The sequence below is a fragment of the Chanodichthys erythropterus genome, chromosome 6 (assembly GCF_024489055.1).
Source record: "Chanodichthys erythropterus isolate Z2021 chromosome 6, ASM2448905v1, whole genome shotgun sequence".
NCBI lineage: Eukaryota > Metazoa > Chordata > Actinopteri > Cypriniformes > Xenocyprididae > Chanodichthys > Chanodichthys erythropterus.
Genome location: NC_090226.1, coordinates 34,671,958 through 34,687,491, shown reverse-complemented (window position 1 = coordinate 34,687,491; position 15,534 = coordinate 34,671,958). Strand labels below are relative to the sequence as shown.

At 37.0% G+C, this 15,534-nt stretch overlaps 1 protein-coding gene across 1 annotated transcript in view; it reads right to left on the bottom strand.

Annotated features, from left to right (window-relative positions):
- The window catches only part of iars1 (isoleucyl-tRNA synthetase 1), a 95,101-nt gene that overhangs the window by 15,243 nt on the left and 64,324 nt on the right, over nucleotides 1-15,534 (bottom strand). The window contains exons 26-30 of the mRNA XM_067388770.1: nucleotides 12,501-12,675; nucleotides 11,022-11,134; nucleotides 10,845-10,940; nucleotides 9,436-9,612; nucleotides 3,897-4,017 (exon numbers count right to left, since the gene is read on the bottom strand). Of these exons, the coding sequence (XP_067244871.1) occupies nucleotides 3,897-4,017; nucleotides 9,436-9,612; nucleotides 10,845-10,940; nucleotides 11,022-11,134; nucleotides 12,501-12,675 (682 nt within the window). The remainder of the gene's footprint in view (nucleotides 1-3,896; nucleotides 4,018-9,435; nucleotides 9,613-10,844; nucleotides 10,941-11,021; nucleotides 11,135-12,500; nucleotides 12,676-15,534) is intronic.

Sequence of the window (15,534 nt, the reverse complement as noted above, 5' to 3'; positions counted from 1 at the left end):
TCTTTATGAAACTTCACGAGTGTGTTCGTTATAGGAGTCTGATCACATGGATGTGACTATTGTGAGTCAAAGTTATAGCGCCACCAACTGGCAGCAGGAAGTGTATCACTTTTTGAAATGTTTTGAGATCACCCTCTTATTTTTACCTGATTTGCTTCAAACTTCATCAGTGTAATGTCAATACACAGCAGATGTAGACCTATGACAGGATTTTTGATATTTGAAATATTGTTGCCATGGCAACAGGTCAAACTGTAATAATATTCTTGAGTGTTTTTGAGGCTCTTAACATGCTTCAAATTGCATGAAACTCGACACACATCAATATTGTCAACCAGTAGACATGGACAAAGCCATAGAAATGGGCGTGGTGGAGGGGCTCAGTAGCGCCACCTTTTGACAAAAGTGGGGGTTAGTTTTTCCTACAGTCACCAAACTCGGTACACATATTATTCTCATCAAGCCGGACAATTTTCTAATTTACATTCATTAGCTCCGACCAACAGGAAGTCAGCTATTTTGGTTTGAATGTTAATTTTTTGAAAAAACAGGCTATGAATTTTATACTACTACTCCTACAGGGTTTATCCAATTTACACCAAGCTTTTTTTAACTTGTTGCTAACACATTGAAGTTGTTTAATTGCAAACGGATTTTGGATATCTCAAACGGTTTGGCCGTGGCGAGGCAACGAATTTATGGCAAGAAAAGGGAAACAAAGTGTTATAACTTCTGCATACATTAATTGATTTTGATGAAACTTTGGCTTAGTCTTCGTTGTACAAGGCTGATCACATGGATTTGACTATTGTGATTCAAAGTCATAGCGCCACCAACTGGAAGCAGAAAATGTGTCACTTTCAGCATACATTGAGATCACCCTCTTATTTTTACCTGATTTGCTTCAAAATTCATCAGAATAATGTTAAAACTTGGCACATGTAATCCTTTGAAAATGGGCAGGGAGGAGGGGCTCTATAGCGGCACCTTGTAGTGCAGTAAATGTGGAGTGAATTTGACATAGTCCTTTGATGTTTAACCGTTTTAAGTGCCTATTGCCCGCTGTGCACAGTTGCCCTGAAGCCACCGGGGTGGCGGTGCCACCGGGCTTGGGCCCGCCATCGCTGCTCGCAGCTATATTTATTATTATTATTTTTTTTTTTTTTTTTTTTCGTCTTCCGGGGCTTTTTGGGGGCCTTAACATGCTCAAAAACTCTTGAAAATTGGCACACACATTGGAATCCGCGGCCATTAGGACGCCGGAGAGGCTGGTACCCGGGCGTGGCAGGGGGGCTCGACAGCGCCCCCTTGAAAAAAGTCTGAAAATTTGGTCCATATATTAAACATGCTTGCACGTATTAGTATGAAACTCGGTACACATATAGACCTCATCGGGCCGAACAACTTTCGCGCTCTAAGTTAATCGCCACGCCAACAGGAAGTCAGCTATTAAGGGTTGTTTGAAAAACGCATGCTCTGGAATTTGATATACTCCTCCTAGACGATTAATCCGATCGCCACCAAACTCGGTCAGCATGAAGTCAAGACACTGATGATTAAAAATTGCCAGGGGATTTTTGATATCTCGAACGGTTTGGCCGTGGCGAGGCAACGAATTTATGGCGAGAAAAAGGAAACAGGAAATGTGTTATAACGTCTTAATACATATATTGATCTTTATGAAACTTCACGAGTGTGTTCGTTATAGGAGTCTGATCACATGGATGTGACTATTGTGAGTCAAAGTTATAGCGCCACCAACTGGCAGCAGGAAGTGTATCACTTTTTGAAATGTTTTGAGATCACCCTCTTATTTTTACCTGATTTGCTTCAAACTTCATCAGTGTAATGTCAATACACAGCAGATGTAGACCTATGACAGGATTTTTGATATTTGAAATATTGTTGCCATGGCAACAGGTCAAACTGTAATAATATTCTTGAGTGTTTTTGAGGCTCTTAACATGCTTCAAATTGCATGAAACTCGACACACACATCAATATTGTCAACCAGTAGACATGGACAAAGCCATAGAAATGGGCGTGGTGGAGGGGCTCAGTAGCGCCACCTTTTGACAAAAGTGGGGGTTAGTTTTTCCTACAGTCACCAAACTCGGTACACATATTATTCTCATCAAGCCGGACAATTTTCTAATTTACATTCATTAGCTCCGACCAACAGGAAGTCAGCTATTTTGGTTTGAATGTTAATTTTTTGAAAAAACAGGCTATGAATTTTATACTACTACTCCTACAGGGTTTATCCAATTTACACCAAGCTTTTTTAACTTGTTGCTAACACATTGAAGTTGTTTAATTGCAAACGGATTTTGGATATCTCAAACGGTTTGGCCGTGGCGAGGCAACGAATTTATGGCAAGAAAAGGGAAACAAAGTGTTATAACTTCTGCATACATTAATTGATTTTGATGAAACTTTGGCTTAGTCTTCGTTGTACAAGGCTGATCACATGGATTTGACTATTGTGATTCAAAGTCATAGCGCCACCAACTGGAAGCAGAAAATGTGTCACTTTCAGCATACATTGAGATCACCCTCTTATTTTTACCTGATTTGCTTCAAAATTCATCAGAATAATGTTAAAACTTGGCACATGTAATCCTTTGAAAATGGGCAGGGAGGAGGGGCTCTATAACGGCACCTTGTAGTGCAGTAAATGTGGAGTGAATTTGACATAGTCCTTTGATGTTTAACCGTTTTAAGTGCCTATTGCCCGCTGTGCACAGTTGCCCTGAAGCCACCGGGGTGGCGGTGCCACCGGGCTTGGGCCCGCCATCGCTGCTCGCAGCTATATTTTTTATTGCTTTCCATGTTCAAGGACTTTGCATATTGTTTAACGTTCGATTCGCAATCAAAGTGTAATTTCTGCATTGTTCATTCCTGCATAACATTCTGCATAAAAATGTCTCTGTCATTTGTTGCACTTTTCCAAAACAAAAATGTCTCAACGTAAGCTATCAGTTTCAACGCAATACAAGTTCTAACTGTCAAAACATTTTCATGACAATTTGTTCCATTTTATGGAATATAGACTTTATCATAAATTTTGTAATCCAACATTATAGAAATAAGGCTACCAACCAACAGAATTGATGTTCCAGCATTGTATAATTTAATATGCTTTTGCTTTGATTAAAATTGCAAGTTTGATGATGTTGTGTCATGAATTTCATTTGGGGGCCCCAAAGCGATGCACCAAACAAAGCGCAAAAAAAAAAAAACACATTTGAGAACCACTGGTTTAGAGAGTAGACGGCTCTCGATTTCCTGTTCCATGCACGCTCTTATCCTGATTATGTTAAATAAGCAGACCAGGTATATGTTCATATAAAATTGTTAACCCTTTCTCCTTTATCAGAGTGAAGTCGACTTCAATATAAACTGATTTCTCCTGGTATGTAAAGACATTAACCTCCGTTCTGTGGCTTGTTAAAGTGTGCATGTGTGATAAGTGTCAGAAAGTGTCTTTACTGCGGATTGAAGTACATCCAGACAGAGCGAGTGTTTGGAGGTAGGAAATACATATCACAAACTCTGACTCTTTTTGGATCCAAGAAATGATAAAAATGTGGTTCTGTCAAAATACCGCTGATTTATTTAACATCACATCTCACATAAGTGCAACACTGCCAAGCCAGATACATTAATGATTAGGTTTTGATGTCGCTAGCAGGGAATAACCAGATTTATTAATAAAGTCTTGTAAATGTGGTTATTGGTTTGCATGTAAACCTAGGTTATTTCAATAAGCTGATTGTTGTTAGCATAATCGGTGTGCACGTAAACGTGCTCAATGAAAAAGAAAAGTACATCAATGCAAGCAAAAGCATTCATTCACTTGTGAGTGTGTCTTAACTACATCAGCTCAGGCGTACCTTGCTCTTTGTCCTTGAGCGTGACTCTGAGGTTGACGTAAGCGCAGGCTGCAGTGGTCAGCGGGGCTCTGGAGACTCCGGCTCCTCTCACGATAGTCAACTCCAGATCGGAGCCTTTCAACTATCATACAACAAAAACAAAAAATCACACATCAACCATGATCCACTCCCACCAAAATACCTTTCTAGAGATGCTGTTACACAACACAAGTGGAGTTCCAATTCAGAGGCTGCATTACCGACAAAAAAAAAAAAAAAAAAAAAAAAAAAAATATATAAATATATATATATATATATATATATATATATAAAAATTATGCGTTACTATAATTGAACTCACTAAAGCAGTTTTCATCATGTGAAGTTTTTTTTCTATGGTGTGTGTGTTGGACTAGTAGTTGTTCATTTAAGCCATTAGTTGACTAATCACATTTATATTAATTTGATTTCTTAAATACTGGAGAGAATCCACCATAATAATGCGGGTTTACGTAATATATGGCACTCAAGTGCACGCATAAAGCTTGCCATGAAAAACCGGCAAAAGTAACAATTATGAATATGACAAAAACAGTAAGGAGACATTTTAATTGTTTATTAATAAACTAACTAAAGTTTTCTGAATCCGTGTCGGCTGCAAAGATGAAGTTGACATTGCTGACTCTCATCATCTCCGTGGACGCGCACTTAGAGAGAAATGCACATTTCATTTGGATTACATAATTAGAGAGTAGCCTATTTCTTTTCATTTTGAATTATTTTGTTTAAAAGTAGACATTTCAAGCTTTCTATAGATATATTTCTCATGTCTGTGAGGCAAGCAGCCACTGAGTTTTGGTTCATTCAGCCTGTAAGACGCGCTCCAGTTCACGCGCAAGTGATCGCGCCGGCGCCAGGATTATATTGTCATGATTATATTTTCTGCTATATTTGCTTCCTATTTATTAAATCCAGGCAATTGGTTGATGAAACATTGATTAAAATTAAGATACAATTTTTACAAAACAAAATTCCCTTTAAAAGAAAGACTATCTACAAAACAAAACTTAATGAAGTGTTCAAAATCATGTCTGACCGACTCCATGTCTCCCGATATATTGCGCATCTTATGATGCATCTTACTCATGCTGTTCACTTTTCATAATCAAATAGAGGAATTTAAAACATAACATTAAACAAATAATTATTTATTTTTCAGACATATTTAATATTGGGGGCATCCAAGTTAATTGACATTTTATTTTTTTATTTTTTTTAAGTAACACAATAGTTACTTTCCCTGGTAATTAGTTACTTTTATAATGATGTAACCAGTGTTGGGCACGTTACTTTAAAAAAGTAATTAGCTATAGTTACGAATTACTTCTCACAAATAGTAACGGAGTTAGTAACTGAGTTACATCATTATAAAAGTAACTAAATACCAGTGAAAGTAACTATTGCGTTACTTAAAAAAAAAAAAAAAATATGCCAAATAAATTGAATGCCCCCAATATTACATATAAGTCTAAGAATAAATTATTCTTGATGCGACTCCTGACTCATGATCCGCTCTTGCTCACGACATGAAATTTCTGTTGGTAGCCATTAAAGAAAACGTAGTTTCATATTTATGTTTAAATAGTCATATGTTATGTTTTAAATCCATTTATTCGATTATGAAAAGTGAACAGCATGAGTAAGATGCATCATAAGATGCGCAAATATATCGGGAGACATGGAGTGGGTCAGACATGATTTTAAACACTTCATTAAGTTTTGTTTTATAGAAAGCCTCTCTTTAAAGTGAATTTCGTTTTGTAAAAATTGTATCTTAATTTTAATCAATGTTTCATCAACCAATTGCCTGGATTTAATATATGACAATTAAATATAGCAGACAATAAAATCATGACATGGAGTCGCAGGCGCGATCACTGGCGCGTGAACTGGAGCGCGTCTTACAGGCTGAATGAACCGAAACTCAGAGGCTGCTTGCCTCGCAGACATGAGAAATATATCTATAGAATGCTTGAAATATTGACTTTAACGAAAAGTAATTAAACACGAAAAGAAAGAGGCTACTCTGATTATGTAGCCTAATCCGAATGAAATGTGCATTATCTCTCTAGGTGCGTCCATATGAGCAGATGATCAGCAATGAGAATCAGCAATATCAGCTTTATCTTTGCAGCCGACACTGATTCAGAAAACATTACTTTATTAATAAACAATTAAAATGTCTCCTTGCTGTTTTTGTCACACTCATAATCATAACGTTTGCCGGTTCTTTATGGCAATTATGCGTGCCATTGAGTGCTATATAGCCTATATTATGTAAACGCTCCTTATTATGGTTTTTTCTCTCCAGTATTTAAGAAATTAAATTAATATAAATGTGATTAGTCAACTAATAGCTTAAATGAACAACTACTAGTCGACTAGAAAAAAACTAATTTCACATATTTTCGATCAAGCATCAAAAAGGGTATTCTGGTTTGAGCTCGCGCTCAGCTCGCATGCTCTGACAGACACACACATCGCATCGTACATTATTATCAGTTTAAAATTATATTTGTGTATGACTTACCGCAGCACACACCAGAGAAAAAAACTTTGCAGGTCCTATGGCTAAGAGAGAGCTTACTCGGATGAAAACCGCTTCAGTGAGCTCAATTATAGTAACGCGGCATTTTTTTTGTCAGTAATGCTAACGGCGTTGTAACGGGAGAAAAAGTCATTCGTTTGATTACTCGTTACTGAAAAAAGTAACTGCGTTAGTAACACGCGTTATTTATAACGCCGTTATTCCCATCACTGGATGTAACTCAGTTACTATTTGTGAGAAGTACCTAGTAACTTTTTTAAAGTAAAATGCCCAACACTGCTTATGTCTGTTCCGGTTAGTCTGCATCATCATGCATGATGCTTTATCTATATTTGATCTATAAAGAGTTATATAGCGTATTAATATTAGCAGGCACAGAATGCATGTCTAGAGCACTCAAGACTACATGTGCTGTTTGAGTTCAAGTTCAGTAATGATTTCACAAAGTTTTCTCTGTGTTCTGACCCTATGGTGAGTGCTGTAGCAGAACTGTGTGGTACATAAGCACCCATACATTATATAACATGTTCATGTCTTATTCAAACCTCAGCTTTTGAGTTTTTATACATGCTTTAGGGATAGCTCACCTAAAAATGTCAATTCTCTCATATTATTTACTGCAAACCTTTGTTTCTTCAGTTTAACACAAAGGTATTTTGAAAATGACATATCAAATGTATTTGTATATTGCTTTTCACAATACACTGTTTCAAAAGCAGCTTTAAAGAAAATCATGATGCTAATGTTTACAATATCTTCATGCCTTATAGTCTCATTTAGCAGATTAGAACTGTGCGATAATATAGTTTCACGACAATCGAAACAATCAAACAGTTGAAATTTGCTATATAGTTGAGTGTACTACTGTATATGTATACGGATAAAGTAGGATGTACTATATAGCTGAGTGTTAATACAGCTAATAAATGTCTGAAAATTGAGGGGTTTTTGCCCATACAATGAAAGTCAGTGTTGTTTTGGATCTCAACAGCTTTAATACCATGGACAAAAACATTATATATTATATTTTGAATAATTGTCTATTGGTATCGACAGAGAAATTTATCAGAACACTTTCTTTATTCCACTTTCTTTATTAGGTTTTTCTAATCAACTAAAACTTTAGTAATTTTTTGCAAGATGGACAAAATTTGCCATCAAAATGTCATTTGGTTTTAACCAAAATTTCGGTTTTACCGAATGATATTTTCTTACAATGCTAACAGGCTGATATCTACCTAGCTAGCAAAAGGACAAACATTTTATATTTAGCACAAGTTTTTAAAATATTACAACATTTTCCATGTTTTATAGCGGTTGCACCGAATGACCTGATGTTTCGGGACATGCGTATGATCAAATGAAAACATTAATTTTTCAAATAGTTAAGAGTTAGTTAGTTACTTTGCTTCATGACCATGTGGTCCTTTGCAAGTGTCTGAATGATGTCACATGATACTGACCACATGACTTGATCTAAAATGGTCCGTTTATATTGGTTACTCCGAATGACATCAATGAAATTCATTCATTCTCATAACAAAGCAATGACTTCTACACATAATTTTAAAACCATTTTGATGTTATAAAATCATGGCAGAATAAAAATATATATATTTATTACATTTTAAGATATTGGGCCCTATAATACACCCGGCGCAATGCGACGCAAGGCGCAGCGCAAGTGTGTTTGCTAGTTTGCGTCCGGCGCCATTCGCGTTTCCCCGTTCAGCGCCACGTCCTTAAATGAGTAAATGCATTTGCACCAGTTAGTGCGCCCATGGGCGTGCTGGTCTAAAAAAGAGGTGTGTTCGGGCGCATTGCTATTTTAAGGAGCTGAAAATAGACTGCGCCATAGACCAACTCAAACCTGGTCTGAAGTCTAAAGCCAATGCCGCAATATTTTTTTGTTAGAGCGCGTTTACTTTGATTATTACACACAGGGATGCGCATCACACAAACATGCCAAATATTAAAAACAAAAGGATTACAGTGTCAAAGAATATTATTGTGTAGGCTACATAAATATAAAAATGTACTGATGAATAGTCATTGCGTTTATTAGAATTAGGCTACCTATTTTCAATTCAGCCTATTACTACTTATAATGATGAACGAAATTGGCTAATTAATTGAACAATCGTGCCAATACACACGCATATATATTAACTGACTAAATAGCAATCCGCCATGGCGCGAGCACATCTCGCTCTTAAAGGGAATGGGAGATGACACTCTGATTGGTTTATTGAACGTTACGCCCATTACTCATTAAGAGAATAGGGACAACCCATTTCAAAAATGCGCCCCGGTGCACGGACCGTTTTTCCGTCGTTAAAATAGCAAAAGTGGATTTGGACACGCCCTGAGTGCACCTGCGCCGTGCGTTTTACACTTTGCGTTTAGATCGTTAAAATAGGGCCCATTTTAATCACAAATGAAATGGCTGTATTGGACTTTGGATGGTTAAACCAAATGACCTTTTTACACTTCAAAATCTTTAAAATACCTTTATATGTAGCAAAATATAATTAAAACCTTTTGAAGAGATCTAGTTGTTCTACCTTACATACTTTGGATGTCATATCTTTGTTTTTTATTATTATTATTATAATAAAAAAAAAAGAGATGTGTCACGTCCCAAATGAGTTATTGTCGCGTTAACTTTGACAGCCCTAAATAATTCAACACAATAGACATTTTCTTCACACACAGTGTGAGTTTCAGTCGGACATGTTTTTCTGCCCCCTTTTGATTGACATGATATAATCTAAACAATCTGCCAATGGCCAAATAAATATAATTGCTTTTATTATTGGCAGATACATCAGTGCATCCATACCAAGAATATATCAAATGTTGGTATCAGGACATTAGTAGAAGAACAAACAGCAGGAAATGAGCACCGACAGCAGAATGAGTATCTGAGGATCTCAAAGTCAAGTGCGTCACCTGAGTTTTCTCCTGGACGATCACACTGGCATTCTGGGCCACTGGATACGGCTTGAGAGGAGCTTTAGTAGTGGCCAAGATGAAGTCCGTGTGTGCTTGGATGACTTGATCCAGGTATTCCCCAGCCGGCTGACTGCTGTAGTATACGGTGATCTCATCCGATGGGACCAAATGACCCTGAGACGACATGTTTGGACATAATAAAGCTTCATACGCAGGAGTACAGTAACCAGTCACTCAAATGATTCTCAATATTATACACTATTTAGTTTGACCACCTGAAGTCGACGACTAACATTTTCTGAAAGATGTCACTGGTAATTTATTGTGCTCGAGTCTCTCAGTACAGCTCATTTAATCTGGCTTCATTTCAAAGGGTAAAAAAATCAGATGTGTACTGGGAAATGGCAGCAAGTGCTAATTAAATTTCCCAAAGCAGACACTATGAGAAAACAAACGGGCTTGTTGTGGAAAATATGGGCTTGGGCATTCGGTACCTTTGAACAACAAGGGGAAAAAAAAAAAAAAAATCCCACAATGGCTTCTGCTTTTCCATGAACCCTCCCTGGTTACCAGCTCTCATCTCAGCAAACGCTGAAAAATTAATTCCCTCCCATGGAAAATTCCCTCAGATTTTTTTCAGACTTTCAATAAGAGAGGAATTCGGTCCTGGCGGGCGTCCATGTGCCCTTCCCCCTCACATATAGACCTCGCACTGCTCGTAGAGTGGAAAAAACGCTTGTTTATTAAGAAAAAAGGAGGACGAGGGGGGTGAAGCAAGGAAATCAGTCTTACTTTACTGATTTCCATACAACTTCAAAGCGCTGTTTGCCTTTAAGCTTTATTACAGCAGCTCTGTAAGACCCAACAACTGCTCAACGAATGCAGAACTCTCGGGTGGAAACATTGTCCAAATAGCATCTCTCATGAGTCTGGGAAAAACAAGTGAGCTGGACCCCGAGAGATAGAGAGAGAGAGAGAGAGAGAGAGAAACACATGATGGGAGGAGACGTCAGAGGTGTGGAAGCAGACGGCAGAAATAAGACCTTAACCAAAATATCTACTGAATTAACGCTACTCTGGGGAAAACCAGCGAGAACTGCACCACTGGAGGCAGAACTGAATCTTGATCTGAATAATGACTCTATTGTGTGCAGAGCTGCTTAAAGCTGAATTCACATTTCATAATTGATGAACTTTACACAGATACTGAACTGAACTAAATCAACACTGAACTGAATGACATTAAATGACAATAAATGACATTATTGTCTTTGTATGGCTATACAACTGAAATTGTCTCATATTTGATTAAGTTTGAATCATTGAATCACTGTTTATTACTGTAAAGCAGCTTCAAAACAATCTGAATTATCTGAAGTGCTTTAGAAATGACTTCAGGTCCTCACCTTCTTGCGCAGCTTCTGGATACGGTTGATGACCTCACGTGCCACACCTTCATCCACCATGGACTGATCCGGTGTGACATCGAGCAGAACCAGCACCTATGAAGACAAACATTTGCGTTCTCATCGCGTTTGTGACAGGAGCGTGTTGACAGAGATGAGTGAGGACAGATTGAGCACCTGAGCATCTGAATGGGCCTCGTACTGGGTCGGTGTTCCTGAGGTCTGATCGAAGCTGTACATCAGACGCAGGTCGTCCTCATGAAGCTCATGACCGTCCACAGTGATAGATCCTGCAGAGGAGGTGAACAGATCACTGAGCTTCAGTGAAAACATGAGGGACTGAAGTCAGAGCAAATGACACTTTTTTGGTAATATAAAAAAAGCATTATAAATAATTAAAATTCCATAATTTCAAAAACTGAACGTTCTGGTTTACACTTTTTTTTGATGCGTAACACGAGAATGAACCTCATTGGTTCTCACAGAAGCTCAAACGTGCTGCGTAACACGAGAATGAACCTCATTGGTTCTCACAGAAGATCAAACGTGCTGCGTAACACGAGAATGAACCTCATTGGTTCTCGCTGAAGCTCAAACGTGCTGCGCAACACGAGAATGAACCTCATTGGTTCTCGCTGAAGCTCAAACGTGCTGCGCAACACGAGAATGAGGGCGAGGGTGTGTAATTAATGACAGAATTTTCATTTTTGGGTGAACTAACCCTTTAAGATATTAATTTACAAGTTAAAAAGACTTCCAGGTCCAGAAATGACACTTTCTAAAATCCAATCTTATATCCAAGCCCCCAAGTGGGTCCAATAAATAACTATTATATGCTTTTAAAAAGCGCAATTTTCTTTATTAATATCACCGTTTCTGTTGTTACCGTAATGAGAATGTGTGTGGAAATCTACAGCGACCGCCTGCTTTCATTCACATCTCATCTACTGCAGCACAATTTCCCAGTCTTATCCATCGTTCCGCTCATTACACCATCAGTGTTACATATAAAAGGCATGAAAATGCTTCAGAAAGGGGAGCGTTGAACACTACTATCAGATCATTGCACTCTAATCTGGGATTTGCACGGCTGGTTTAGCTCTTCCTCTCTAACATCCCACAAACACACAGGTAACCGGCGCCCACGTCAGAGCCAGAAAACGGCCTCCAGCTAGAACACCTTTGACATGAGCCTCATGTTTCTCTCTGACAACAGAGAGCAGTGCGATTCACATCAGATCTGAAGATGATTCATTTCTTTCTTTACATGATCAAAAGCACTTCTATTGTTGCTCAAATGGTTTACGTATATTTATACTTTTCAATAAATAAGATTGTTTTGGTGTATTGAGAATTAATTTTTGTACAATAGAAATATATGTCTGTGATAATTTCAAACATTACTTATTTTGGCGGGTTGTTGTGAGTTTGTGTGTTTATCTGCTGATAGTTTTCTCAGATGAAATGGTGAAACGCGGCTTTAAAAGTGACTCTCGGAGTAGCTCCGGAGATTTGCTTTTATCACAGCCTTCATTAGTTCCCCGTTTGAGTTTAGCAGAAGAATAAAAGTCACGGCGGTTTGAAACAGCATGGGGGTGAGTAAATGATGGCAGAATGATGATTTTTGTGTGATTCATGTGTAAATGTGGTACATGCCTGTCCTCTGGAAGGCCTCCAGCTCTTCACTCTTCAGCTCCTTGATGGATGCAGTAACAGATTTAAATGCGCCTTTCAGCCGTTTGCCCAGCACCATGTGATCGGGTTCAGCCCTCAGACGAATGCCGTATTTGTCCTTGTCAGTGGACAGAGTGAGTTGGCGAACGTTCAGCTCCTGGTGAAAAACACAATGTCGAGTTTTAAAACAATATGTAAATAATTTTACTGCTAGAAAAATTACATTTCATCATTGAATCAAAGTGCAAGTGTTAGTTAGATATCGTCACTGTCGGGCAGGAAACCTGCAAAAACTGCTAATCTTCAATAAATGGTAAACAAAACTGTTTAATTCACATATTGTGAATTAATTTAATAAACTTAGTAACCTGGGTAGCCTTCAGCAAATTAACTACTCTAAGAAAATGATTCGTAAAACATCAGTTGACTATATGTTTACATTCAAATTCATATTTTCATATTGATAAAATAAATAAATTAAAAAAAACAAGATATGAAGAGTTTGGTTCCAAAACGCGATAAACGCCATTTTCAAAAAATTGAGTTTCCGCCAAAATCAGTATTGTATCTGGTCACTATTGAAAAGTCATTTATTAATTTTGTGTAAAATGCGATATCTGTCGTGTTATTCTGTCATGTTTCCTCCCTTTCTTTCTAAAACGTGACAAACGGCAGTCTCCTTTTTCTGCAGAACGCAATATATCCACTGTAAAGTTCAGAGGCTGTCATATATGTGAATCAACTTTGTTGTGTATTTTCAATATGAAAAATAACTTTTATATTGATGGATTAATTGCATTTTGAAAAAAAAAAAAAAAGTGTCATGGATTTATTGCATTTCGGGAAAAAAAAATAATACGTTGTTACGTAATAAACTTTTTAAAATCAAAATATAGACTTGAATTTTTAATGTTTTTATAACCAAAAGATGCTATGTGAAAGTTTGAAACAGGAAATAGTGGTTTTCATCTTGCCACTATCTTGGTAAAGAGAACAAATTAATCAAAATGGAGTTTTTGCATTTTGGAGCCAAACTCTTCATTTAGTTCACCCCAAAATGAAAATGCAGTCATCATTTTCTCAATTTCACGGTAAATTCTATGTTGAATCAAATAAAATATTTCTTTCTGAATCTACTTTTTGTAATGTCTATTTACACAATAAATGAATTTGATGTACAGTAAATATGTGATTAATTAGATTATTCAATCGCCACATCATGTAATTAATTAGATTAAAAATTTTAAAGGTGCCATCAAACTTTTTTAAAAAAGATGTAATATAAGTCTAAGGTGTCTCCTGAATGTGTCTGTGAAGTTTCAGCTCAAAATACTGTCACTGAATCATCTGAAGTTGTTTCTTGGTCAGCAACAACAAACACAGAACAAATAGCGCTGTTTTCATGTGTTTCAATAGTTTACTTTGAACTATACGCAGCACGGCCCAGTGGATAACGGAACGAAAGCTTAAAGAGGCTGCGTTTATTCCCGGTCACCATCATTAAACAGTGCTGCGACATGCAGTGAGACTAGCGTTTCAATTCGACACACACCTCATTTATAAACAATTTTTTTGTAGTGGAAATGTGGAATATTTATATTGAAAACTATGTTATAGCCATTTATATTGCAATATATTTATTAGGTGGGTAGGGGAATGTATAATTCATGTCTTTGTTAAGTTGTAGAGTTTGTACCTGTGTTTAGGCGTTTTTAGAGGCCTATATAACATCATGATATAATATCATTTGACAGTGATAGAGAGTAGCCATGTATGGTTTTACCTGTGGTTACCAAGCCTAATAAATAATAAAATAATTCTTACCAATAAGCTACAATTAATATCAAGCTACATAACACAATTTAAAAGATTAATATTACACTGACTCAAAACTCAATTTAAACCACCATCGAGTGTTTGCATTAACTTCCGATCACGATCTAAAGTGGATTTTAGTCATATACTGTTGTTGTTTAAATATCTTAAGCGTAGCATTTTATAAGCGGCTAATTAAACATTCTTTACTCATATGAAAATACCCCAAATCACATGAAAATCACACATGAATCATATACTATCACAATTGCGTGTTTATTAGCTTCTTGTTTCACATAAAAAAGAAATGTTTCTTTGGGTTTGTTTTTCACGGATCTCAGAAAGAGGACGTGTACAGGACAGCATCATGGAGAAGGGCAGGAACTATGCCGCGTAAGATGATTGACAGCTGTAGCTGGATAGAGCGCCTCGCTGAGCCATAACTCACGAACAGGAGAGAGAGAGCGCTCTGAACGCTCTTTCAGCTCTTCATGTTGCATAATTCAGTGGTAAGTGAATAGAAATGGTATTCTGTATGACGAAATATTTTGCAAACGTGAGAATAAATCAGTATTTCCCCAAATATGATAACGGACGCTGTCTAGTGCATCTGTGTGAACACAAATAAACTGCAGCAGATGTGAGAGAATATGAATCAACTGAATTATGTATTTTGAACTATTCAATTCAAAATATCAAACATCACAGATTGATTATTTTGCACTCCTGACACAAATTAAGAAATTAATGTCTCTGCAACCTAGTTTTATCATAAACAGTGGTCTTTAATCTTTCTAATGATACTCAGTTTGTCCAGATCAAGTACGAGTGTGATGTTTTAATGTGCTGTGAATGCTGTGATTGAGTTGATATTGTGTCTTTATTTATGGTCAGAATCTTGCATGTGTCATTTTACCAAAATCAGGCTCAAATGGAGTTTACGAGGTTTTTGACCAGTGAATGATCACATTTTTCAAACAGCTTATATAGTTTGTTGTATATGTGAGCACTTCTGTCATTTGTTTAAAATCTCATGTTATAAAAGATAAAGTGGTATGCAAATGCTATTTAAGACTAGGGTGACCACCCTTCCTGCATTTTGTGTGAGTGTCCCGAAATTAGGAACTTGTCCCACGTCCTGCAAGACTCAAGTAGTGTCCTGCACTTAATTTATCTCTGTATTATATATTTTTTTTCATCC